This window comes from Nerophis ophidion, linkage group LG13, assembly GCF_033978795.1.
Source record: "Nerophis ophidion isolate RoL-2023_Sa linkage group LG13, RoL_Noph_v1.0, whole genome shotgun sequence".
In the NCBI taxonomy this organism is placed as follows: domain Eukaryota; kingdom Metazoa; phylum Chordata; class Actinopteri; order Syngnathiformes; family Syngnathidae; genus Nerophis; species Nerophis ophidion.
The window spans coordinates 17535700-17560745 of record NC_084623.1 but is presented as its reverse complement, the minus strand read 5'-3'; the positions used below and the strand labels follow the sequence as shown (position 1 = coordinate 17560745).

General features: G+C 39.1%; 1 protein-coding gene across 6 annotated transcripts in view; it reads left to right on the top strand.

Moving 5' to 3' along the window:
• lrp1bb (low density lipoprotein receptor-related protein 1Bb) overlaps nt 1-25046 on the top strand; it is a 993888-nt gene that overhangs the window by 821495 nt on the left and 147347 nt on the right. For all 6 annotated transcript variants that reach the window (XM_061918476.1, XM_061918478.1, XM_061918475.1 and 3 more), the window contains 4 exons: nt 86-269; nt 372-457; nt 8982-9104; nt 21991-22172. In XM_061918476.1, coding sequence (XP_061774460.1) covers nt 86-269; nt 372-457; nt 8982-9104; nt 21991-22172 — 575 coding nt within the window. The remainder of the gene's footprint in view (nt 1-85; nt 270-371; nt 458-8981; nt 9105-21990; nt 22173-25046) is intronic.

Sequence of the window (25046 nt, the reverse complement as noted above, 5' to 3'; positions counted from 1 at the left end):
ATCTGAGGATGTCTCACCTTTCTATTTCTAAATGGCTGATCATGACAGTGCTCATTTTTGGTCCAATTTGTATGTCTGCTCTCAGTGTAAATGCTGGCCCGGTTTCCACTTAAAGGATGATGGGATGACGTGTGTTGATGTTGACGAATGCTCCACTACCCTCCCCTGTAGCCAGCGCTGCATCAACACCTATGGCTCCTACAAATGCCTGTGTGTGGACGGCTATGACGCCTTAGAGCGCAACCTCCATGTTTGCAAGGCTGCATCAGGTTGGCCAAATTATATGTTTGTTCGTTTTTATCACTTATTGTTTGCGCTATTCCATTATTCAGAACTCAAGTACATCAATGATATGCGTTCTCTGTTTTCAGCTGAAGAGCCTTTTCTTATCATGGCCGACCACCACGAGATTCGTAAGCTGAGTGTCGACGGTTCCAATTATACAATCCTGAAACAGGTGAGTGACCTTGCCTCTGTACGCCACTACATTTTAGTAGTATAGAAAAAATGGTAACACTTTAGTATGGGGGACCATATTCACCAGTAATTAGTTGCTTATGTAAGTAACACAGACTTAATTCAGAGTTATTTGGACACTGTGGGAACATATAAGGGTTAGGGTTAGGGTTAGGGTTACTAATAAGCAATAATTCTGAGGTTATTAAGGGAAGACTTTTAGTTCATGGCTTACTGGTTGTAGAATAACGCCATGCAGAATAAGGCATTAATAAGTACTTGGATCCGCTTTGAACTGAACTCTCGCGGCTGTGTTGGAGCCACTATGGATTGAACTTTCACAGCATCATGTTAGACCCGCTCGACATCCATTGCTTTCGGTCCCCTAAAGCATTGTCACTGGCGTCCCACTGGATGTGAATTCTCCCTGCCCACTGGGTGTGAGTTTTCCTTGCCCTTTTGTGGGTTCTTCCGAGGATGTTGTAGTCGTAATGATTTGTGCAGTCCTTTGAGACATTTGTGATTTGGGGCTATATAAATAAACATTGATTGATTGATTGATACTTAGTAATGACTAATTAAGAGCAAATAGAGTTAGTTATTTGGAAATTAGGGGAACATATAAGTGTAAGGGCTAGGGTTACTAATAAGCAATAATTCTGATGTTATTTAGTGAAGACTTTTAGTTAATGGCTTACTGGTTGTATAATAAGGCCATGCAGGATAATGCATTAATTAATAAGTACTTAGTAATGACTAATTAAGAGCAAATGGAGTTAGTTATTTGGAAATTAGGGGAACATATAAGGGTTAGAGTTAGTGAAGTGTGAAGTGAATTATATTTACATAGCGCTTTTCTCTAGTGACTCAAAGCGCTTTACATAGTGAAACCCAATATCTAAGTTACATTTAAACCAGTGTGGGTGGCACTGGGAGCAGGTGGGTAAAGTGTCTTGCCCAAGGACACAACGGCAGTGACTAGGATGGCGGATGCGGGAATCGAACCTGCAACCCTCAAGTTGCTGGCACGGCCACTCTACCAAACGAGCTATACCGCCGTTAGGGTTACTAATAGGCAATAATTCTGATGGTATTGAGGGAAGACTCTTAGTTAATGGCTTACTGGTTGTATAACAAGGCCATGCAGAATAAGGCATTAATAAGTACTTAATAATGACTAATTAAAAGCAAATAGAGTTAGTTATTTGAACACTAGGGGAACATATAAGGGTTAGGGTTTAGGTTAGGGTTAGGGTTAGGGTTACTAATAAGCAATAATTCTGTGGTCATTGAGGGAAGACTCTTAGTTAATGGCTTACTGGTTGTAGAATAAGGCCATGCAGAATAAGGCATTAATAAGTTTTTAGTAATGACTAATTAAGAGCAAATAGAGTTAGTTATTTGGAAACTAGGGGACCATATAAGGGTTAGGGTCAGGGTTACTAATAAGCAATAATCCTGAGGTCATTGAGGGAATACTCTTAGTTAATGGCTTACTGGTTGTATGATAAGGCCATGCAGAATAAGGCATTAATAAGTACTTAGTAATGACTAAGTAAGAGCAAATAGAGTTAGTTATTTGGAAATTAAGGGAACATATAAGTGTTAGGGTTAGGGTTACTAATAAGCAATAATTCTGATGGTATTTAGTGAAGACTTAGTTAAATAAATAAATGATAAATGGGTTGTACTTATATAGCGCTTTTCTACCTTCAAGGTACTCAAAGCGCTTTGACACTACGTCCACATTTACCCATTCACACACACATTCACACACTGATGGAGGGAGCTGCCATGCAAGGCGCCAACCAGAACCCATCAAGAGCAAGGGTGAAGTGTCTTGCTCAGGACACAACGGACGTGACGAGGTTGGTTCTAGGTGGGATTTGAACCAGTGACCCTCGGGTTGCGCACGGCCACTCTCCCACTGCGCCACGCCGTCCCTAGTTAATGGCTTACTGGTTGTATAATAAGGCCATGCAGAATAAGGCATTAATAAGTACTTGGATCCGCTTTGAACTGAACTCTCGCGGCTGTGTTGGAGCCACTATGGATTGAACTTTCACAGCATCATGTTAGACCCGCTCGACATCCATTGCTTTCGGTCCCCTAAAGCATTGTCACTGGCGTCCCACTGGATGTGAATTCTCCCTGCCCACTGGGTGTGAGTTTTCCTTGCCCTTTTGTGGGTTCTTCCGAGGATGTTGTAGTCGTAATGATTTGTGCAGTCCTTTGAGACATTTGTGATTTGGGGCTATATAAATAAACATTGATTGATTGATTGATACTTAGTAATGACTAATTAAGAGCAAATAGAGTTAGTTATTTGGAAATTAGGGGAACATATAAGTGTAAGGGCTAGGGTTACTAATAAGCAATAATTCTGATGTTATTTAGTGAAGACTTTTAGTTAATGGCTTACTGGTTGTATAATAAGGCCATGCAGGATAATGCATTAATTAATAAGTACTTAGTAATGACTAATTAAGAGCAAATGGAGTTAGTTATTTGGAAATTAGGGGAACATATAAGGGTTAGAGTTAGTGAAGTGTGAAGTGAATTATATTTACATAGCGCTTTTCTCTAGTGACTCAAAGCGCTTTACATAGTGAAACCCAATATCTAAGTTACATTTAAACCAGTGTGGGTGGCACTGGGAGCAGGTGGGTAAAGTGTCTTGCCCAAGGACACAACGGCAGTGACTAGGATGGCGGATGCGGGAATCGAACCTGCAACCCTCAAGTTGCTGGCACGGCCACTCTACCAAACGAGCTATACCGCCGTTAGGGTTACTAATAGGCAATAATTCTGATGGTATTGAGGGAAGACTCTTAGTTAATGGCTTACTGGTTGTATAACAAGGCCATGCAGAATAAGGCATTAATAAGTACTTAATAATGACTAATTAAAAGCAAATAGAGTTAGTTATTTGAACACTAGGGGAACATATAAGGGTTAGGGTTTAGGTTAGGGTTAGGGTTAGGGTTACTAATAAGCAATAATTCTGTGGTCATTGAGGGAAGACTCTTAGTTAATGGCTTACTGGTTGTAGAATAAGGCCATGCAGAATAAGGCATTAATAAGTTTTTAGTAATGACTAATTAAGAGCAAATAGAGTTAGTTATTTGGAAACTAGGGGACCATATAAGGGTTAGGGTCAGGGTTACTAATAAGCAATAATCCTGAGGTCATTGAGGGAATACTCTTAGTTAATGGCTTACTGGTTGTATGATAAGGCCATGCAGAATAAGGCATTAATAAGTACTTAGTAATGACTAAGTAAGAGCAAATAGAGTTAGTTATTTGGAAATTAAGGGAACATATAAGTGTTAGGGTTAGGGTTACTAATAAGCAATAATTCTGATGGTATTTAGTGAAGACTTAGTTAAATAAATAAATGATAAATGGGTTGTACTTATATAGCGCTTTTCTACCTTCAAGGTACTCAAAGCGCTTTGACACTACGTCCACATTTACCCATTCACACACACATTCACACACTGATGGAGGGAGCTGCCATGCAAGGCGCCAACCAGAACCCATCAAGAGCAAGGGTGAAGTGTCTTGCTCAGGACACAACGGACGTGACGAGGTTGGTTCTAGGTGGGATTTGAACCAGTGACCCTCGGGTTGCGCACGGCCACTCTCCCACTGCGCCACGCCGTCCCTAGTTAATGGCTTACTGGTTGTATAATAAGGCCATGCAGAATAAGGCATTAATAAGTACTTAGTAATGACTAATTAAGAGCAAATAGAGTTAGTTATTTGGAAATTAGGGGAACATATAAGGGTTAGAGTTAGGGTTACTAATAGGCAATAATTCTGATGGTATTGAGGTAAGACTCTTAGTTAATGGCTTACTGGTTGTATAATAAGGCCATGCAGAATAAGGCATTAATTAATAAGTACTTAGTAATGACTAATTAAGAGCAAATATAATTTGTTATTTGGAAATTAGGGGAACATATAAGTGTTAGGGTTAAGGTTTCTAATAAGCAATAATTCTGATGGTATTGAGGAAAGACTCTTAGTTAATGGCTTACTGTTTGTATAATAAGGCCATGCAGAATAAGGCATTAATAAGTACTTAGTAATGACTAATTAAGAGCCAATAGAGTTGTTTTTTTCCTTTTCCTTCTTATTTTATTTTATTTTTTTTATTTATTTATTTGTTTTCTTTCCTTTGTCATGAAAAAGGGACGTTTTTGTCATGAAAAAGGGAGGTTGTTGTGGTTGGTGCACTAATTGTAAGTGTAAATTAGTTTTTTAATGTGATTTAATATTGTTTTATTTTTAATTTTTTTATTTTTTAAATAAAAATGAATAAAAAATTATTCTGCGGCCCGGTACCAATCGGGCCACGGCCCGCTGGTTGGGGACCACTGGTATAGAGTAGATGCAATTAATTCAAATTAGTGAATTTACACGGCAATATCAACCCTTTCAAATTTGGTAAACAAAACTACAACTATGACACATATTGCAATCAATCAGCTGTTGTGTAATAAGTACAGTAGTTTCAGGATAAACAATCTGTAGGTCTCAACAAAAGTCAAGGCTGGCACATTCAACTCAATGGCAAAGACTATTTCCCAGCGAAGGATACACACAGAGGACAACCTGAAATTAATGCATACTTTGCAGGAAGATCTGAGTACACTGCAAAAACTGAAATCGAAGTAAGATTAAATATCTCAAATAAGGGTGATATTTGCTTATTTTCTGTCTGATAAGATAATTCTTCTCATTAAGCAGATTTTATGTTAGACTGGTTTGCTTGTTTTAAGGGTTTAGGTCCTAAATTATCTGAGTAAGATACTACAGCTTGTTGCTGAGATTGTATGACCTATACTGAGTAAAACATGCTTGAAACTAGAATGCCAACTCTTTATCAGCCGATAAATGCTTTAAAATGTGATATCGGAAATTATCGGTATCGGTTGTAGATGATGCTCCGTATGTACAAAACAAACCACATGATGTACATCAGTCGAGGACTATGATCAAACTAGATAAATAACATAGGGTAATTTGATTTTGATTTTTTTTTTTTTATCTTGATAGATTGAAAATCAACCCCAAATAGTTGACTGATGAACATTATCACATTTATTCAGAAAACATAAATAACGACAAATTAAGATAGAATACTATTATCTGCAACATGTGTTATTTTTTAAACAAAGAAAACAATTTGAAGTTGTCTTTATTTTTAAGTTATTGTGCTGTGATTTTACCAGTCCAGCCCACTTGGGAGTGGATTTTTCTCCATGTGGCCCCTGATCTAAAATTAGTTCGATACCCCTGGCGTATCCAATTCAATGGACAAGTGTTGCCATATAGCAGGGGTAGTGAACCTATGGCTCTAGAGCCAGATATGGCTCTTTTGATGACTGCATCTGGCTCTCAGATAAATCTTAGCTGACATTGCTTAACACGATAATTATGAATAACTTCGCTGGTAATCACAGTGCTAAAAATAACGTGCAAAATATAAAACATTCTCATGTATTTAAATCCATCCATCCGTTTTCTACCGCACCTGTTTAAGAAGTCGCAGTAATGGTAAGAAGTATTTTATGTCATGATGGGGGGGGTCGCAGCTTGCTGCAGGGTCATTCCCCCAGGAAGGCAGACGGACTACTCGGGACATGGCATTTAGGTAAAAACATGATTTAATTTAAACTATAAAAAGATACAAACAAAAGTGGAGGCACAACTTGGGCAAAGGAACAAAGCTAACGCATAAATAGACTAAGAGCATAAATCAAACAAAACTTACTTGGCATGGCATGAAGCACGAAACTATGGCAAGGCATGAAAAAAGTCAGCACAGAGCAAGAAAAGATCACATTGACGCCAGGGCGACTGACTGGCAAAGACGAGCTTAAATACTGCCTCTGATTAGTGCTCGGGAAGCAGGTGAGCGGGTTTTTTGTCCACCAGAGACAGGTGGACAAAATGAGTAACCAAGGAAACCAGACAAGGGAGTGGAAAAAAAACGGAACTTAAAGAGTTCAAAGGACAAACAGCACATGGTCAAACAAAAACATGATCAACAGATATGACATTTTATTTATTATTGGTTAGCTTCAGAATAATAATGTTATTAAAAAGAATAAAAGACTTATTATACTCTAAAAATGTTGGTCTTACTTAAAAATGCACACATTTAGTTGTATTCAGTGTTAAAAAAATATGATATGGCTCTCACTGAAATACATTTTGAAATATTTGGCTTTCATGGCTCTCTAAGCCAAAAAGGTTCCCGACCCCTGCCATATAGTGTCATGTAAATTCCTGGACACTCAATGAACATAATTTTAGGCATGAACACTTTTATCTGTCTTTAGTTGTCCATACCTGGTTTTGTCCTCCATCTATTTTTCTCTAAAGTTAGTGTAAAAAAATAGGGAAAAACTAATAGAGCGTCCCTAATTTCATTAATCAACAGACCACGTACTGTATTGTAAAATCATTAGTGAATTTTGCTTGGCCTGGTGATTTCCAGATATAGACTTGTCATCTTGATTAATCGTGGTCCAGATTTGTGGTCAGGAAAAGCACGGAAATAGTCCTGAACTCCATAAATAGTACACAAGAAACACGGTTTTGGAGGCTGGAAGGTGTCCATACCTTTCACAAGGACACTAAAAATGTGACTTTAGATCTGAGAGTGCTGATAAAAGCTCTATGTAGGTTTCTTCTCTATAAATGATGTTTGGAGTGGAGCGACGCTCCCGAGGGGCACTTTGGCGCCTGTCTGTGAAGGTGTTGATGATCTGATGAAGATGTCGCATTTCACCTGTCGGATTATCTGACACCTTTTCAAGGCAGCCTCCGAGTGAGACGGCATGGTGGCGGCGAGTGTTTGCTGAGTGACAGTGGGGCCCTGGGAGCATGATAGAGTAGTGTGCTATTTAAACTTCATTAGAGAACAAATCCATACATTCTAAGTTTCATACAAACCCCGTTTCCATATGAGTTGTGAAATTGTGTTTGATGTAAATATAAACGGAATAAAATGATTTGCAAATCATCTTTAACCCATATTCAGTTGAATATGCTACAAACTGTTCAAACTGATAAACATTTTTTTTTTGTGCAAATAATCATTACATTTAGAATTTGATGCCAGCAACACGCGACAAAGAAGTTGGGAAAGGTGGCAATAAATACTGATAAAGTTGAGGAGTGCTCATCAAACACTTATTTGGAACATCCCACATGTGTGCAGGCTAATTGGGAACAGGTGGGTGCCATGATTGGGTATAAAAAAAACAGCTTCCCAAAAAATGCTCAGTCTTTCACAAGAAAGGATGGGGCGAGGTACACCCCTTAATCCACAACTCCGTGAGCAATTAGTCAAACAGTTTAAGAACAACGTTTCTCAAAGTCCAATTGCAAGAAATTTAAGGATTTCAACATCTACGGTCCGTAATATCATCAAAAGGTTCAGAGAATCTGGAGAAATCACTCCACGTAAGCAGCATGGCCGGAAACCAACATTGAATGACCGTGACCTTTGATCCCTGAGACGGCACTGTATGAAAAACAGACATCAATCTCTAAAGGATATCACCACATGGGCTCAGTAACACTTCAGAAAACCACTGTCACTAAATACAGTTTGTCGTTACATCTGTAAGTGCAAATTAAAGCTCGACTATGCAAAGCAAAAGCCGTTTATCAACAACATCCAGAAACGCCGCCGGCTTCTCTGGGCCCGAGATCATCTAAGATGGACTGATGCAAAGTGGAAAAGTGTTCTGTTTCGTTCAAGTCCACATTTCAAATTGTTTTTGGAAATATTCGACATTGTGTCATCTGGACCAAAAGGGAAGCGAACCATCCAGACTGTTAACGACGCAAAGTTCAAAAGCCAGCATCTGTGATGGTATGGGGGTGCATTAGTGCCCAAGGCATGGGTAACTTACACATCTGTGATGGCACCATTAATGCTGAAAGGTACATACAGCTTTTGGAACAACATATGCTGCCATCTGAGCGCCGTCTTTTTCATGGACGCCCCTGCTTATTTCAGCACGTGTTACAACAGCGTGTTTGGAGGAAGAAGAAGAATACTGAGTTGCATCCCAAGAACACCAAACATACTGTGAAGCATGGGGGTGGGAACTTAATGCTTTGTGGGTGTTTTTCTGCTAAAGGGACAGGACGATTGATCCGTGTTAAGGAAAGAATGAATGGGACCATGTATCATGATATTTTGAGCCAAAACCTCCTTCCATCAGTGAGAGCTTTGAATGGTTGACCAAATAGTTATTTTCCACCTTAATTTACAAATAAATTATGCCAAATTCCTACAATGTGAATTCCTGGATTATTTTTTTTCAAATTCAGTCTCTCACAGTTGAAGTGTACCTATGATGAAAATTACAGACCTGTGTCATCATTTTAAGTGGGAGAACTTGCACAATCGGTGGCTGACTAAATACTTTTTTGCCCCACTGTATGCGTGATGACGTTGGCACTTGTACATACCTGATTGGTTGTGTGATTCGCAGGGCCTAAACAACATTATACACATCGACTTCGACTACAAGAAGGAGTTCATCTATTGGGTGGACTCCACCCGGCCGAGTGGGAGGAAGATCAACAGAATGCGACTCAATGGAAGTGACCTGAAGGTAACATTGAACTTTCCAAGCTAGTCTCACCCAAGGTGTGCCTTTTTACTCTCCATCGTTTTCGGCCACATCCAAGTTGCTAATGTTGTGTTTGCGTGTCATGGGTTGGATGTCAATAACTTAAATTCTCATGCCTTAACATATCTAAAAGCTTAGTGGCCACATTCGTGGACAGCACCGTTTAGCTCTTATTTCCAAAATTGTGTACACTACTGACTTGGGGTCTTATGGCTGCTTATGTGGACACTTATACTCCCATCTGGTGGTTTCAAAAGAGTATAACATACAATGGAATTTGGCAAAAAAAAAAAAAAGGGTAAAAATAAGAATTAGCATGTCACTAAACATGAAGTACACGTTTGTGTACTTATGGACTAAGTACATCATATCAAAATATGATTCTTAGTTGTTATTCTAAATAGGGTCCAATAAGCCTAAATAGCAAAGATAAATAAAAAAAAGCATGTAAACAAACGACCGGAATGAGAATCAGCACCTCCAAGTGAGAGTCCATGGTTCTCATCCGGAAAAGGGTGGAGTGCCATCTCCGGGTTGGGGAGGAGACCCTGCCCCAAGTGGAGGAGTTCAAGTACCTCGGAGTCATGTTCACGAGTGAGGGAAGAGTGGATCGTGAGATCGACAGGCGGATTGGTGCGGTGTCTTCAGTAATGCGGACGTTGTATCGATCCGTTGTGGTGAAGAAGGAGCTGAGCCGGAAGGCAAAGCTCTCAATTTTCTGGATGATCTGCCTTCCCATCCTCACCTATGGTCATGAGCTTTGGGTCACGACCAAAAGGATAAGATCACGGGTACAACCGGCTGGAATGAGTTTCCTCCCCCGGGTGGCGGGGCTCTCCCTTAGAGATAGGGTGAGAAACTTTGTCATCCGGGGGGAACGCAAAGTAAAGCCGCTGCTCCTCTACATAGAGAGGAGCAAGATGAGGTGGTCTGGAAATCTGGTCAGAATGCCACCCGAATGCCTCCCTAGGGAGGTGTTTAGGGCACGTCCAACCGGTAGGAGGCCACAGGGAAGACCCAGGACACGTTGGGAGGACTATCTCTCCCGGCTGGCTTGGGAACGCCTCGGGATCCCCGGGAAGAGCTGGACGAAGTGGATGGGGAGAGGAAAGTCTGGGCTTCCCTGCTTAGGCTGCTGCACCCGCGACCCGACCTCGGATAAGCGGAAGAAGATGGATGGATGTAAACAAACAGCTTGGGCCTTAAGAGGTTAACGCAACCAGATTGTTAATTGGTTAGGGAATTGCCCGCGATAAATTCATTTCCGCCAAAAAAGGGGCTAAATCAGTCGTAAGAATTATTGTTACCAATCAAATATGTTCATAGTTGGAGCATAAAAACCCTGTTTACTAACCTTCTGATTATATTTTTCAACCTTATGAGAGGCTTCTAAACATGAAATAACACCCTTTAGTCACCTTTACGCTCTTTTAATCTGATATAGTAATGCTTCCTGACGCTCAGCCAATCAGTGGCCACAATACTGAAGAGCACGCTCTGATTGGTTCGGTCTCTTTTAGTGGCTAGTACTACAAAATCCGAAACCAGTGAAGTTGGCACGTTGTGTAAAAGGTAAAAAAAAGAAAAAAAACAGAATAGAATTATTTGCAGATCCTTTTCAACCTATATTCATATGAATGCACTGCAAATAGATATTTAATGTTCGAACTGAGACACTTATTTTTCATATGCAAATAATCATTAACCACATTGCCAAAAAGTGGCAATAGCTGGTTGAGAAATGTTGTTCTTAAACAAGGGATTTGTTCACAAAGTGGTGACCCTCGCCCCATCCTTGTTTGTGAACGACTGAACATTTCATGGAAGCTGCTTTTATACCCAATCATGGCACCCGCCTGTTCCCAATTAGCCTGTTCACCTGTGGGATGTCCCAAATAAGTGTTTGATGAGCATTCCTCAACTTTCTCAGTCTTTTTATCACTTGTGCCAGCTTTTTTTTAAATATGTTGCAGGCATCAAATTCCAAATGAGCTAATATTTGCAATAAATACCAAAGTTTCTCAGTTCCGACGTTAAATATCTTGTCTTTGCAGTCTATTCAACTAAATATAGGTTGAAAAGGATTTCCAAATCATTGAATTCTGTTTTTATTTACCATTTATACAACATGCCGACTCCACTGTGTCACGACCAGGTTGCATGGTGATGCGAGGGTTGTTCTCCCAGGAAGCAAGAGGACGACTCCGGATAGGACTTGCAGGTAACAACATAATTTAATCGTAACTGAACACAAAACAGGTACAAAACAGAAAATAAACAGACGAAACAAGGTGCCGATCACACAGGAAGCTAAAGCTACAACTTAGCACAGACTAGAGCAGGGGTCGGGAACCTTTTTGGCTGAGAGAGCCAAGAAGCCAAATATTTTAAAATGTATTTCCCTAAGAGCCGTATAATATTTTTTTTAACACTGAACACAACTAAACGCGTGCATTTTTAAGTACGACCAACATTTCCAGAGTATTATAGGTCTTTTATTCTTTGTATTAACATTGTTATTCTGAAGTTAACTGTGGAGGGGGCGTGGCCTGCGGGCCTGCAGCAAAGCGGGATGTTGCCAGGACCGGCCTCGAAATCAGCGACAGGTGCATAGAAGGCCCACCTGGGCCTTTTTATCTAATCACCTGTCGCTCTGTTATAAGCAGCAGCCAGGAGGAGAGACGGGATTGAGGCTGGAGCCAGAGCGCGAGTGAGGACGAAAGAGAAAAAGACAATTGCTGGAAAGCAACTGAGAGAAAAATAAAATAAAACAATATTGTAACCCTATAACAGGCTCTTGGTGGTCTGAAGAACCCCCAGGAGGGCAAGCCCCACACTAACCAATAATAAATAAATTACTTCTTACCATTAACGCAACTTCTTGAACATAAAAAAAGCATGAGAATGTTTTATATTTTGAACGTTATTTATAACACCGTGATTACAAGTGGAATTATTCATTACTTATCGTGTTAAGCAATGTCAGCTCAGATTTATCCGAGAGCCAGATGCAGTCATCAAAAGAGCCACATCTGGCTCTAGAGCCATAGGTTCCCTACCCCTGGACTAGATCATGGTACAAAACTCACTTGGCAAAGGTGTGACGCGAGCAATGAAGCCAGAACGAGCGATCAACAAAGGCAGACTTAAGTAGTATTCTCTTGATTAGACACAGGTGTGTTCCAAACAACAGAGGCAGGTGAAAATCTTAAATTACAATGGTGACTAAACTCAGGAGGTGCACAAACAGGAACTAAAGGAGTCCAAAACTAACAGAACAGAACTAAACAAAACATGATCCGGACCACGGGTCATGACACACTGGTTAATTTAGGACCAAACATTTTTCGAATATGCATAAAAACATTTGTGATATAAAAAAAAAATCTGCTACTACTTACTGTACTTACTGGAGTCGCTTCAAAACTGTTATGACAATACACTCCTGATAGTGATAGTAAAAACCCCGTTTCCATATGAGTTGGGAAATTGTGTTAGATGTAAATATAAACGGAATACAATGATTTGCAAATCATTTTCAACCCATATTCAGGTGAATATACTATAAAGACAACATTTTTTTTCTGTTGCAAATAATCATTAACTTTAAAAATTGCCACACTCAGCATGTTTTACATCAGTGTGGCTTTGTAAAAAAAGAATGCGGGTACTTTCCTGGCCCGCCTGCAGTCCAGACCTGTCTCCCATCAAAAATGTTTGGCGCATTTTGAAGCGTAAAATATGACAGCGGAGACCCCGGACTGTTGAAAGACTGAAGCTCTACGTAAAACAAGAATGGGAAAGAATTCCACTTTCAAAGCTTCGACAATTAGTTTCCTCAGTTCCCAAACGTTTATTGAGTGTTGTTTAAAGAAAAGGTGATGTAACACAGTGGTGAACATGCCCTTTCCCAACTACTTTGGCACGTGTTGCAGCCATGAAATTCCAAGTTAATTATTATTTGCGAAAAAAAATAAAGTTTATGAGTTTGAACATCAAATATCTTGTATTTGTAGTGCATTCAATTGAATATGGGTTGAAAAAGATTTGCAATTTTTTGTATTCCATTTATATTTACATCTAACACAATTTCCCAACTCATATGGAAACGGGGTTTGTAAAAGGTAACAGGTTTTCTGCATAAAGTTCGGCAAAAGGGAGTCCGTGTATTACACAACATATGCTGCCATCTAAGCCCCGTCTTTTTCATGGACACCCCTGCTTATTTCAGCAAGACAATGCCAAACCACATTCAGCACGTGTTACAACAGCGTGGCTTGGTAAAAAAAGAGTGCGGGTACTTTCCTGGCCCGCCTGCAGTCCAAACCTGTCTCCCATCGAAAATGTGTGGCGCATCATGAAGCGTAAAATACGACAGCGGAGACCTGTTGACGACTGAAGCTCTACATAAAACAAGAATGGGAAAGAATTCCACTTTCAAAGCTTCAACAATTAGTTTCCTCAGTTCCCAAACGTTTATAGAGTGTTGTTAAAAGAAAAGGTGATGCAACACTGTGGTGAACATGCCCTTTCCCAACTACTTTGGCACGTGTTGTAGCCATGAAATTCCAAGTTAATTATTATTTGCAAAAAAAAATAAAGTTTATGAGTTTGAACATCAAATATCTTGTCTTTGTAGTGCATTCAACTGAATATGGGTTGAAAAAGATTTGCAAATTATTGTATTCTGTTTATATTTACTTCTAACACAATTTCCCAACTCATATGGAAACGGGGTTTGTAAAAGGTAACAGGTTTTCTGCATAAAGTTCAGCAAAAGGGAGTCCGTGTATTACACAACGTCTAAGCGCCGTCTTTTTCATGGACGCCCCTGCTTATTTCAGCAAGACAATGCCAAACCACATTCAGCACGTGTTACAACAGCGTGGCTTCGTAAAAACAGAGTGCGGGTACTTTCCTGGGCCGCCTGCAGTCCAGACCTGTCTCTCATCGAAAATGTGTGGCGCATTATGAAGCGTAAAATACGACAGCGGAACGACTGAAGCTCTACATAAAACAATAATGGGAAATAATTTCACTTTCAAAGCTTCAACAATTAGTTTCCTCAGTTCCTAAACGTTTATTGACTGTTGTTAAAAGAAAAGGTGATGTAACACAATGGTGAACATGCCCTTTCCCAACTACTTTGGCCCGTGTTGCAGACATGAAGTTCTAAGTTAATTATTATTTGCAAAAAAAAAAAATCAAGTTTATGAGTTTGAACATCAAATATATTGTCTTTGTAGTGCATTCAATTGAATATCGGTTGAAAAAGATTTGCAAATTATTGTATTCCGTTTATATTTACATCTAACACAATTTCCCAACTCATATGGAAACGGGGTTTGTAATATACAACTTGTGTTATACTGAGGGCAGTGCTCCATTTGGATCAATTCTTACATTTACTCACTCTCTCTTTCGGGGATATTTGTGGTGGTACCACTGGCTCCACGCATTTAATCTGCCTAATGCACTCAAACTCACAAGGTAAGATATGGACTGAAATAGAAATCAGTACTGTGGTTTGTGTATTAAGTCAAACCGAGACTTTATTTGATGAGCATCATCCTTATTCTGCCTGCTGCTTTTTGGATGAAGGATAGTGAACAATGAAGGACATTTCAGCGGTTTGATTTTGTGGTCCAAATGGCTTCTTAAGGGACAGCCTAATCTTTCGCCAAGGATCTATATCTTCTTGGTAATGATGAGAGAGAGAGAGACAACCTCAAAGCGCATCATGTTGTTTAATGGCAGTCAGAGTGGCGTGTTCAAGGCATCTGCTTCATCTGCCAGTTGGCAAGATTTATTGGGATATTGATGGCGGGCCCAGGTACTTACTTTTCTTCTTTTTTTTAAAATCAGTTTTATACGTTTCATTATTTTCTAGTTAATTTACTCACAACGCGTTTGCCAAAAAATATATATATATTTTTTTCACTTTGTATCCCACATATTTGCTTAAAGTCGTATTCACATGTGCAAAAGAAAACCCAACTAATGAGAGGGATAAAATGTATTATTTGGCACCCATCAGCAATATGTCTGCAGGGATTGTAGTAAGATTGTGTATAAACGCCATAGGTGCTGATCTACATTTCTGCCAGGGGATGCTCCGTGTGTGTGTGTGTGTGTGTGTGTGTGTGTGTGTGTGTGTGTGTGTGTGTGTGTGTGTGTGTGTGGGTGGGTGTGTGTGTGCGTTCTTGTATTTCCACTCTTCTTGAGACACCAACAAGGAAAAGTACCTTCCATATGATGACCGGTGAATGAGTTAGGACATAAATCATGGTCCCAGTACGGAAAACCATTGCATCGAATTGAGAATGTCTCATTTGCACCTCCGGTGGTGAAATCTATCAAAATTAGGGTGGTCCCAAAAAGAAAGGATTTTTCAAATTGACTGTGTGTCGGAAATAACAAGTGTGTGTAAACATTTGAAGTGCTCCCCCTCTGGCCAACATATGTAATAAGAATGAATTAAAATGTGCCCCCTATGGCCAAGATTAATTAAAATAAATAGGTATATAGAGGCGTAATGTAATAGGTAAGTAATGAAGATTAAAAACTAATTACTAACAAATAATTCCCCCAAAAATAAAATAACAAAAAACAGTCTTTTTCTCACAATGTCTCAACTTTTTTCTCATTAAATTGGGAACCATTTCTCATATTCTTTCTGTTCCTGTAATATTGCAATATTTTCTGGCAAAATTATTACTTTTTTTAATGTAAAATTATTACTTTTCAATGCAAAATGTAAAATTAGGACGTTTATCACAATATTACCCATTTTTTTGTGGTTCTTGTAAAATAGTGTCCTTTTTTTAATAAAATGATGACTTTTGTTACAGTTTTGCCCAGTAAAATTTGGATTATTATTATAATATTGCCAACATTTTAAAGTTTTCTTATAAAATTGTGACTTTTGTTGGGTAAAATTACGACTCTTCATAAAATTGCCATTATTTTAAGCTTTTCTTGGAAAATTGCGACTGTTATTGAGTAAAATTTCAACTTTTGCACAGATGTTCAGTATTTTTTGTAAACGTTTGTGTCAAAATCACGACTGGTAGCAACGACATAAGAGCGACAATAATCCAGCACTTACTGGAAGAACAAAGGAGGTAAAATAGGAGCTGGCTGATTGACATCAGGTGTGGCCAGGTGCCAATCAGCCACGGCTGAGGGGAAACAAAGCACTCAAGGAGACAAACAGGAAGCTGAACCAAAATAAGAGTGCTGACAGGAACTAAGGACAGGAAATACTAAACACACAGAGGAGGAGCTAAAACACAAACAAACTGTCAGTGGCAAGCCTGACAGTTTGACTTGTGTTGAGTAAAATTACGACTTTTATTATAATACCGCAAAATATTGTAAGTTTTTCTTGTGAAATTCTGACCTTGAGTGTCTATGTGTGTGTGTGTGTGTGTGTGTGTGTGTGTGTGTGTGTGTGTGTGTGTGTTGTCCGTATAATAATTTTTTTGTACCAGTACCAAAAGAATTTCGGGACTTTTCTAAATAAAGGGGACCACAAAAAAATGTTATTATTGGCTTTATTTTAACCCAAAAAAAATATCTTACGATACATTAAACATATATTTCTTATTGCAATGTCGCCGTTAAAAAAAATAGTGAACATACAAGACAAATTGCCTTTTAGTAGTAAATAAACAAACAAAGGCTCCTAATTTAGCTGCTGACATACACAGAAACATATTGTGTCATTTATCATATTATTTTGTCAACATTATTAAGGACCAGTGATAGAAAATTAATTATTAATCTACTTGTTCATTTACTTGATATCTGCTTATTTTCTGTTTTAACATGTTCAATCTATACTTCTGTTAAAATGTAACAATCTATTATAATTTATAGATATGCAATTACAGCAACATATATGCTATCTGTTGTTGTGTTCCCTATTTTTGAGTGTAAAAACTGAAGGTGTGTGTTGAGTCTGACTTGGACATAATATAGACCAGGGGTAGGGAACCTATGGCTCTAGAGTCAGATGTGGCACTTTTGATGACTGCATCTGGCTCTCGGATAAATCTGAGCTAACATTGCTTAACATAATAAATAATGAATAATTCCACTTGTAATCACAGTTTTAAAAATAACTGTGGTGGGCGTGGCCTGCGCGCCTGTGGGGAAGCGGTTGGCGACAGGTGAGTGGATGACACAGCTGAAAGTGTTCATCTAATCACCTGTCGTTCTGTTAAAAGGCCGCAGTCGGGAGGCGGCGAGAGAGAGAGTTGGACAGACGACAATGCCGAAAGGCAGAGAGTGACATGGGGAAGTGAGACAATTGCTGAAAAGGAGAAAATATTATTGAAGAAAATACATATTGTCGAACGTGAAAGCTTGTCATGTCAGTCCTTGGTGGTCCCGAGAACCCGGAAGCAGCAGACTTCCACAATAACGTTCAAAATATAAAACATTGTCATGCATTTTTATGTTCAAGAAGTTGGTAAGAAGTCATTTATTTATTGTTGGTTAGGGTGGGGCTTGCCCTCCAGGGGGTTCTACAGACCACCAAGCACCGACATGAGAGCCTGTTTCAGGGTTACAATATTGTTTTATTTTTCAATAAGTCTCTCAGTCGCTTTCCAGCAATTGTCTTTTTGTCAATCAATCAATCAATCAATCAATGTTTATTTATATAGCCCCAAATCACAAATGTCTCAAAGGACTGCACAAATCATTACGACTACAACATCCTCGGAAGAACCCACAAAAGGGCAAGGAAAACTCACACCCAGTGGGCAGGGAGAATTCACATTCAGTGGGACGCCAGCGACAATGCTGACTATGAGAAACCTTGGAGAGGACCTCAGATGTGGGCAACCCCCCCCCTCTAGGGGACCGAAAGCAATGGATGTCGAGCGGGTCTAACATGATACTGTGAAAGTTCAATCCATAGTGGCTCCAAGACAGCAGTGAGAGTCCCGTCCACAGGAAACCATCTCAAGTGGATCAGCAGCGTAGAGATGTCCCCAACCGATACAGGCGAGCGGTCCATCCTGGGTCCCGACGAGCGGTCCATCCTGGGTCTCGACTCTGGACAGTCAGTACTTCATCCATGGTCATCGGACCGGACCCCCTCCACAAGGGAGGGGGGGACATAGGAGAAAGAAAAGAAGCGGCAGATCAACTGGTCTAAAAAGGAGGTCTATTTAAAGGCTAGAGTATACAGATGAGTTTTAAGATGAGACTTAAATGCTTCTACTGAGGTAGCATCTCGAACTGTTACCGGGAGGGCATTCCAGAGTACTGGAGCCCGAACGGAAAACGCTCTATAGCCCGCAGACTTTTTTTGAGCTCTAGGAATCACTAATAAGCCGGAGTCTTTTGAACGCAGATTTCTTGCCGGGACATACGGTACAATACAATCGGCAAGATAGGCTGGAGCTAGACCGTGTAGTATTTAATACGTAAGTAGTAAAACCTTAAAGTCACATCTTAAGTGCACAGGAAGCCAGTGCAGGTGAGCCAGTATGGGCGTAATGTGATCAAACTTTCTTGTTCTTGTCAAAAGTCTAGCAGCCGCATTTTGTACCAACTGTAATCTTTTAATGCTAGACATTTTGTCTTTCGTTCTCGCTCGCGCTCTGGTTTCTAGCCCCAAGCCCGTCTCTCCTCCTGGCTGCTGCTTATAACATAGCGACAGGTGATCAGATAAAAAGGACCAGGTGGGCCTTCTACGCACCTGTCGCTGATTTCGAGGCCGGTTCTGGCAACACCCCGCTTCGCGGCACGCCCCCTCCACTGTTAGCTTCAGAATAACAATGTTATAACAAAGAATAAGAGACCTCTCTAAAAATGTCGGTCTTTCTTAAAAATGCACGCGTTTTGTTGTGTTCAGTGTTAAAAAAATATATAATATGGCTCTTACGGAAATACATTTTAAAATATTTGGCTTCTTGGCTCTCTCAGCCAAAAAGGTTCCCGACCCCTGATATAGACTATACACAAATGATTTTTATGAAAATGTAATTTTGTTTATAACTTATATGCGATCTGTTGTTTCCCTAATTTTTGTTGTTGTGCATGGATGAGGGTGTGTGTTGCTGAGCCTGGACCTGGTTTTAAAAACCTTTTAGACAAGTCTAATTTCATTAACAACCTGGTCTGGTCAAGATAAGGTTCTTTTTTTTAATTTTATAAATAAAATTAAATGAGATTAAAAAAAACAAAAACATTTTCTTGGATAAAAAAGAAAGTAAAATCATATAAAACAATTATATTAAAAATAGTAATTAATTATAATGTTAGTGGACCGGCGACACACACAATCATGTGTGTTTCAGGGACTGTCCCTTGCAGACTGTGTTATATATGTTGTGGGAACCAGAATTTTGTTAGCAAAAAGAAACAACCCTTTTTTATGTGAGTGGGTGTGGATGAGTGTGAATGGGGGAGAGAGTGGTTTTCTATGGGAGGTTGATGCACTAATGGAAAGTATATCTTGTGTATTTTCATGTTGATTTAATTAAAAAAAAAATAAAATGTAACAATCACTTATTCTTCTGTTGTTTAATACTTTACGTTAGTTTTGGATGATGTCACAAATTTGGGTATCAATTCGATACTACGTCCAGAGACATAGTCCCTAAGTTTTTAAACATAGTATACATTAAAAAAAAAAAAGAAGATTTTGTGATGTTAAAAAATATCGATGTAATCCCAGTAGTATTGAGTAGATACACTATTGTACGTGGTATCATTACAGTGGATGTCAGGTGTAGATCCACCAATGGTGTTTGTTTAGATTTTGTTTACATTTTATATTGTAGCGTCATGGAAGAGTTGGTGCTGCAGGGAATTCTGGGAATTTGTTCTGTAGTGTTTATGTTGTGTTGCGATGCAAATATTCTTCCAAAATGTGTTTGTCGTTTTTATTTAGCGTGGTTTTACAATATGGCACATATTTATGACAGTGTTGGCGTTGTTCATACTGTCACCCGTAGTGTGACATGTATGGCTGTTGAGTAAGTATACCCTCATTCGCTTGTGTGCAGTGTGTTTAAAGCCAAGTTTATTGTGTCCTTAGGTCATTGTTGGTCACAATGAAACATCGAAATAGCAATTGTTTACAATATGATTTGTAAGGCGTTTATTATGTAAAACGGACCACACTCGCCACCAAATTAACAACAATAAGATTGATTTTTCAAAAATTATTTTAAAGATTGTAAATTGCCATCAATCCCACGTGGGTGCTCGCCATTGTCGGTCGATGCCTATACAGCAGATAACTGTTTTTTTGAAGTTTATTTTAATATCCTCTACCCATCACACTATTTTGTTTTGCATGTTGACACAGAGGATGTGACGTGCCTTGAATTATTTTTCATGTCCAGTGAATATGTTTCATATTTCATTAGTATATCAATTTAATTCCTCTTATCATCATATGTTGTTTAATTAGTTTTTCCTTTCACTGCATCTGTAGAGTCTCTAATTTAGGAGTTGTACTCGCAATTATACAATCTTCAAATAATACAAATATGCATATGTCTTTACATATGCATATTGCCTTCATGTACATTTCAAAACAACATTCCGAGTCAGGCTTTTTATCACCATAACTGTTTTATTTATTGGAGCTGGGGGGCACTGGGGGGAGGGGGGGGGGGGGGCACAGTTGTCTTGATTATGAAGGCATAGTTTGAAGGATTATAGATGCATGCTTTGGATTATTAGGAATACATGATAAATGATTTATTTATTTTTTGTGCAAGATTAAAAAAAACAATTAAAACAAAAAGGAAAGGACTGGGCTATCCGCTACTTAATAATTTTTACTCACATGGACATTTTTTCGTTTTCCACATCATTGCCAGATCAGGGTTTCCTAACCTTGTTGACCTCGAGGCCCAATGTTTCCACCACAAAGGGTTTTGAGGCCCCACTTGAATATTAACACTGAATTAGTAATCTTACTCTTGATTTGAATCATATTCAATAATTATATGTAACCTACTTATAGTCTACAACTTTTTCAAGTGATATTATAGCATGACCTTATCACAAGGATTATTATTTAACACATAAACCTAAGGCTTTGGTTAGGCTGATTACAAAAAAATAGCCAAATATTATGCGTAAATAACTGATTGTGTTGTGCTATAAGAAATAAGATAAATCATTAATAAATACATTTCTTTACTGAACTGTCATTTTTTTTTAAGTCTGAATGAAAATAAAGCTTTGCCACTTTAGTCATATTTTTTGCACTCGAGAAACTGCTCTATGACTTTAGCTCTAGACTTCTTCTGTTTGTTTGAGGATGCCACTACTGCCACAAGTGGTGGAAGTGTATATTACAACCCAAATGGACGACAGCTGGGATATTTTTTTGGTGGCCCAACAATGTTTAAATAACCATAGCCCTATTGTTAAAAAGCACTGTGCTACACCGAACACCACCTTTGAACTGTGAATTTCATTGTGTTTCTCACCTTCTTTATCAAAGTGATGGAACTTTCTTTAGCCCCGTGGTGGCTTGTTTCAGAGTCAATTAAAAACAAAGCACAACGACTTAGTCAATGATTGATCGCGTCCACAGACAAGTTTGTTGCACGCAATGTTTTGACGTACAGCTTGATCACTACAACAGTATATGAAGAAAAGTTTGGGTGAAAATTTACATCTAAAATGGATAATATGAACTGTTTCTAAAAACATTCTATGTTGGCCGATTCTATGTTCATATGTGTAATACTTTTCATCAACCTTTTCGAACATGCAGTAGCAAGGAACAGGAGATATGTGATCTACCATATTGTAACTGTACGCATATTCAACGTGAACTAATTTCATCACCGTGTCTAAGAAATTTCTCTTCCTGGGTCAACAGATTGTCCACAGAACAGCGGTCCCCAGTGCCTTAGCGGTGGACTGGATAGGAAAGAATCTTTATTGGTGTGATGCCGAAAAGAAAACACTGGAGGTTTCCAAAGCAAATGGACTCTATCCTACTGTGCTGATCAGTTCAGGCCTCAAGAACCCCTCAGATCTAGTCCTGGACCCACAAACTGGGTAGGTGCATTGATTTTGGACACTATTAAAGCAATTATGGATGCATGTATTCATGGAGTTTTTGGTTCATATCGCGGCATGCAAGTATGTGGGCGGAGCTTCCTAACATGCATGTGCAATTGTGTTTTAAATAATTTAAAATACTGTTGTACTGCACTGCAAAAAGTCAGTGTTCAAAAACCAGAAAAAAAAAAAAAAAATTTTGCGGCATTTTATATGAACTAAGCAAAATTATCTGCCAATTGAAAAAGAAAATCCGGTTCGTCAAAACATTCCAAATAGAGTAAAATTAGCTAATCTCAATTAACCCAAAAATACCTTAAAATAAGTATATTCTCACTAATAACAAGTGCACTTTTCTTGGTAGAAAAAAATAGACCTTTTTGCTCAGTATGTTGAAAAATATTCTTAAATTAAGTAAATGCTAGTGCCATTATCTTGACATAATGATATACGCTCATGATTTTTTTTTCATGCTTGAAGTAAGACATTATTACTTTAAAAAAAGTAGTTTTATACTTGTGATTGTTGATGACAGAGCTTTGCAACAGTTGAGTTTCTAGTTTCAAGCATGTTTTACTCAATAAAGGTCATAAAATCTCAGCAGCAAGCTGTAATATCTTACTGAGATCATATAGGACCATAACCCTTAAAACAAGTAAAACACTCTAACATAAAATCTGCTTAGTGAGAAGAATTATCTTGTCAGGCAGAAAATAAGCAAATATCACTCTTATTTGAGATATTTAATCTTACTTAGATTTCAGTTTTTGCAGTGAGCTACTTGCTCTATTTCGTCATAGCATGAGTGAAAGTGTTTAATCAAACTCTGTTTATATAGCACTTCTCATGCACAAGCAAGTTGCAACACAAAGGGCCTCATTTTGTAAGATGCCACATGCTAAACGATGTGTACAAACAGTAAAATTGTGTGTAATCTACTGGGGGGGGGGGGGTGCCCGCCCACATCTGAGGTCCTCTCCAAGGTTTCTCATAGTCAGCATTGTCACTGGCGTCCCACTGGATGTGAATTCTCCCTGCCCACTGGGTGTGAGTTTTCCTTGCCCTTTTGTGGGTTCTTCCGAGGATGTTGTAGTCGTAATGGTTTGTGCAGTCCTTTGAGACATTTGTGATTTGGGGCTGTATAAATAAATATTGATTGATTGATTGAAGACTACTTGTGCAATTGAAAAGTTATGCAGACTGCTTTATTTAAATTAGGTTTTTGCGTGTACTATACGGGGCATCACCACGGAGACACTCAATCATATACTGCACATTCATGTTATCATGCTTGTATCTGTCGTATCAATGTTTTCAAACAGGCGGCAGATGTGTACCATATTTTTCGGACCATAGGGTGTACCAGATTAAAAGGGGCGCTGCCGATGGGCGGGTCTATTCAGGTCTTTTTTCATACGAAAAATGCACCGGATTATAAGGCGCATTTAAGGAGTCGTATTATGATTTTTTTCTTTCTAAATTTAGAACACTATCTTGTGGTCTACATAATATGTAATGGTGGTTTTTTGGTGAAAGTGTTGGATAGATTATGTTTTACAGACCATCTTCAAGTAGCTTTCTGAGCGTCTCTTCAGGATGCAATGTTTTATGGGCGGTCTTATTTACGTGACTCACCTTCGACAGCACCTTCTCTCCGTCATCTTTGTTGTAGCGGTGTAGCGTGCAAGGACGGGAGTGGAAGAAGTGTCAAAAGATGGAGCTAACTGTTTTAATGACATTCAAACTTTACTTAAATCAATAAAGGAGCAGCATCTTCTCATCCGTGGCTCACTAGTGCAACATCTAAGCCTGAAATGCGTCTTGTCAAAAACCGTCCAACCGGATCCCTCTAATAACTAAAGTTCCATGGGTGAATAATGTAAACTCACTAAAGTTTTTAGAACTGTAATAGCTACTTACTGACAGATATAAGTAAAAACTTTAAACTACTTTATATTGCAAATGGCAACAGTGGAAGATGAATGCCACATAAGAAGATAGAGAAAAAGAAGAAGCTCATGACTAGGGTGTGGCCACGGACTAAAATTGCGGACGCGTGTACATTTTCAGGACATATCATCATCAGCCGTTGTCAGTCCACTGCTGGACGAAAGCCCCAGCATGTTTCTGCCATAGTGAACGATCTTGGCGTACTTTTCATGCTGGCTATTAGCCTACACCTTCCACGCTGCCTTGGTGCGGGTTGGAAGGAGTATTTTATATCAGAGATCCTTCTCCTAGACTAATTGCCTTACTGGGCTGTTGAACTTAGTCCGTCCTGTTAGTTGTCCGCGCCCCATTTACCCAGGGACCCGCTCAGCTTTATGGCGCTGACCGCCCGCCAGTCACAAGAGAAGGTGCAAACGGTTCTTTGTGTGCATTTTATAGACGTTAGTTGGGATTCACTAATCCCACACACAACCTCCCATCTCATGCCTGGATGTAGTTTAACGTTATACCCAGGACTTATGCAGATCCCAAATACACATCCGCAGGTACCAGAAGGTAAGAAAAGTTTGCATAATATTGCGGAACAAAACGCCAGATCATTTGTCTGCTAGTTGGTGCCATTTTCCAGTCCTTACACACCCACCATAATAATAGTCGTATGTTTATACTCTGTGAAGCTTCATAGCTTACTGAAGTTGTACTAAAAACATTTTGACAGATTTTTGAGCACCGTGTGTAATGTTTTATGTTCTCAAAGGCACATTTAAAGTTTTGGTGTTGTTTACTGCCATCATATTGCAGTCTACATGTATATCTTGTGTATGACTGCCATCTACTGGTCACACTTATCATTACACCATGTACCAAATCAAATTGCTTTGAGGTCAGTAAGCACAACCAGAATTATACTGTAGATTAGGT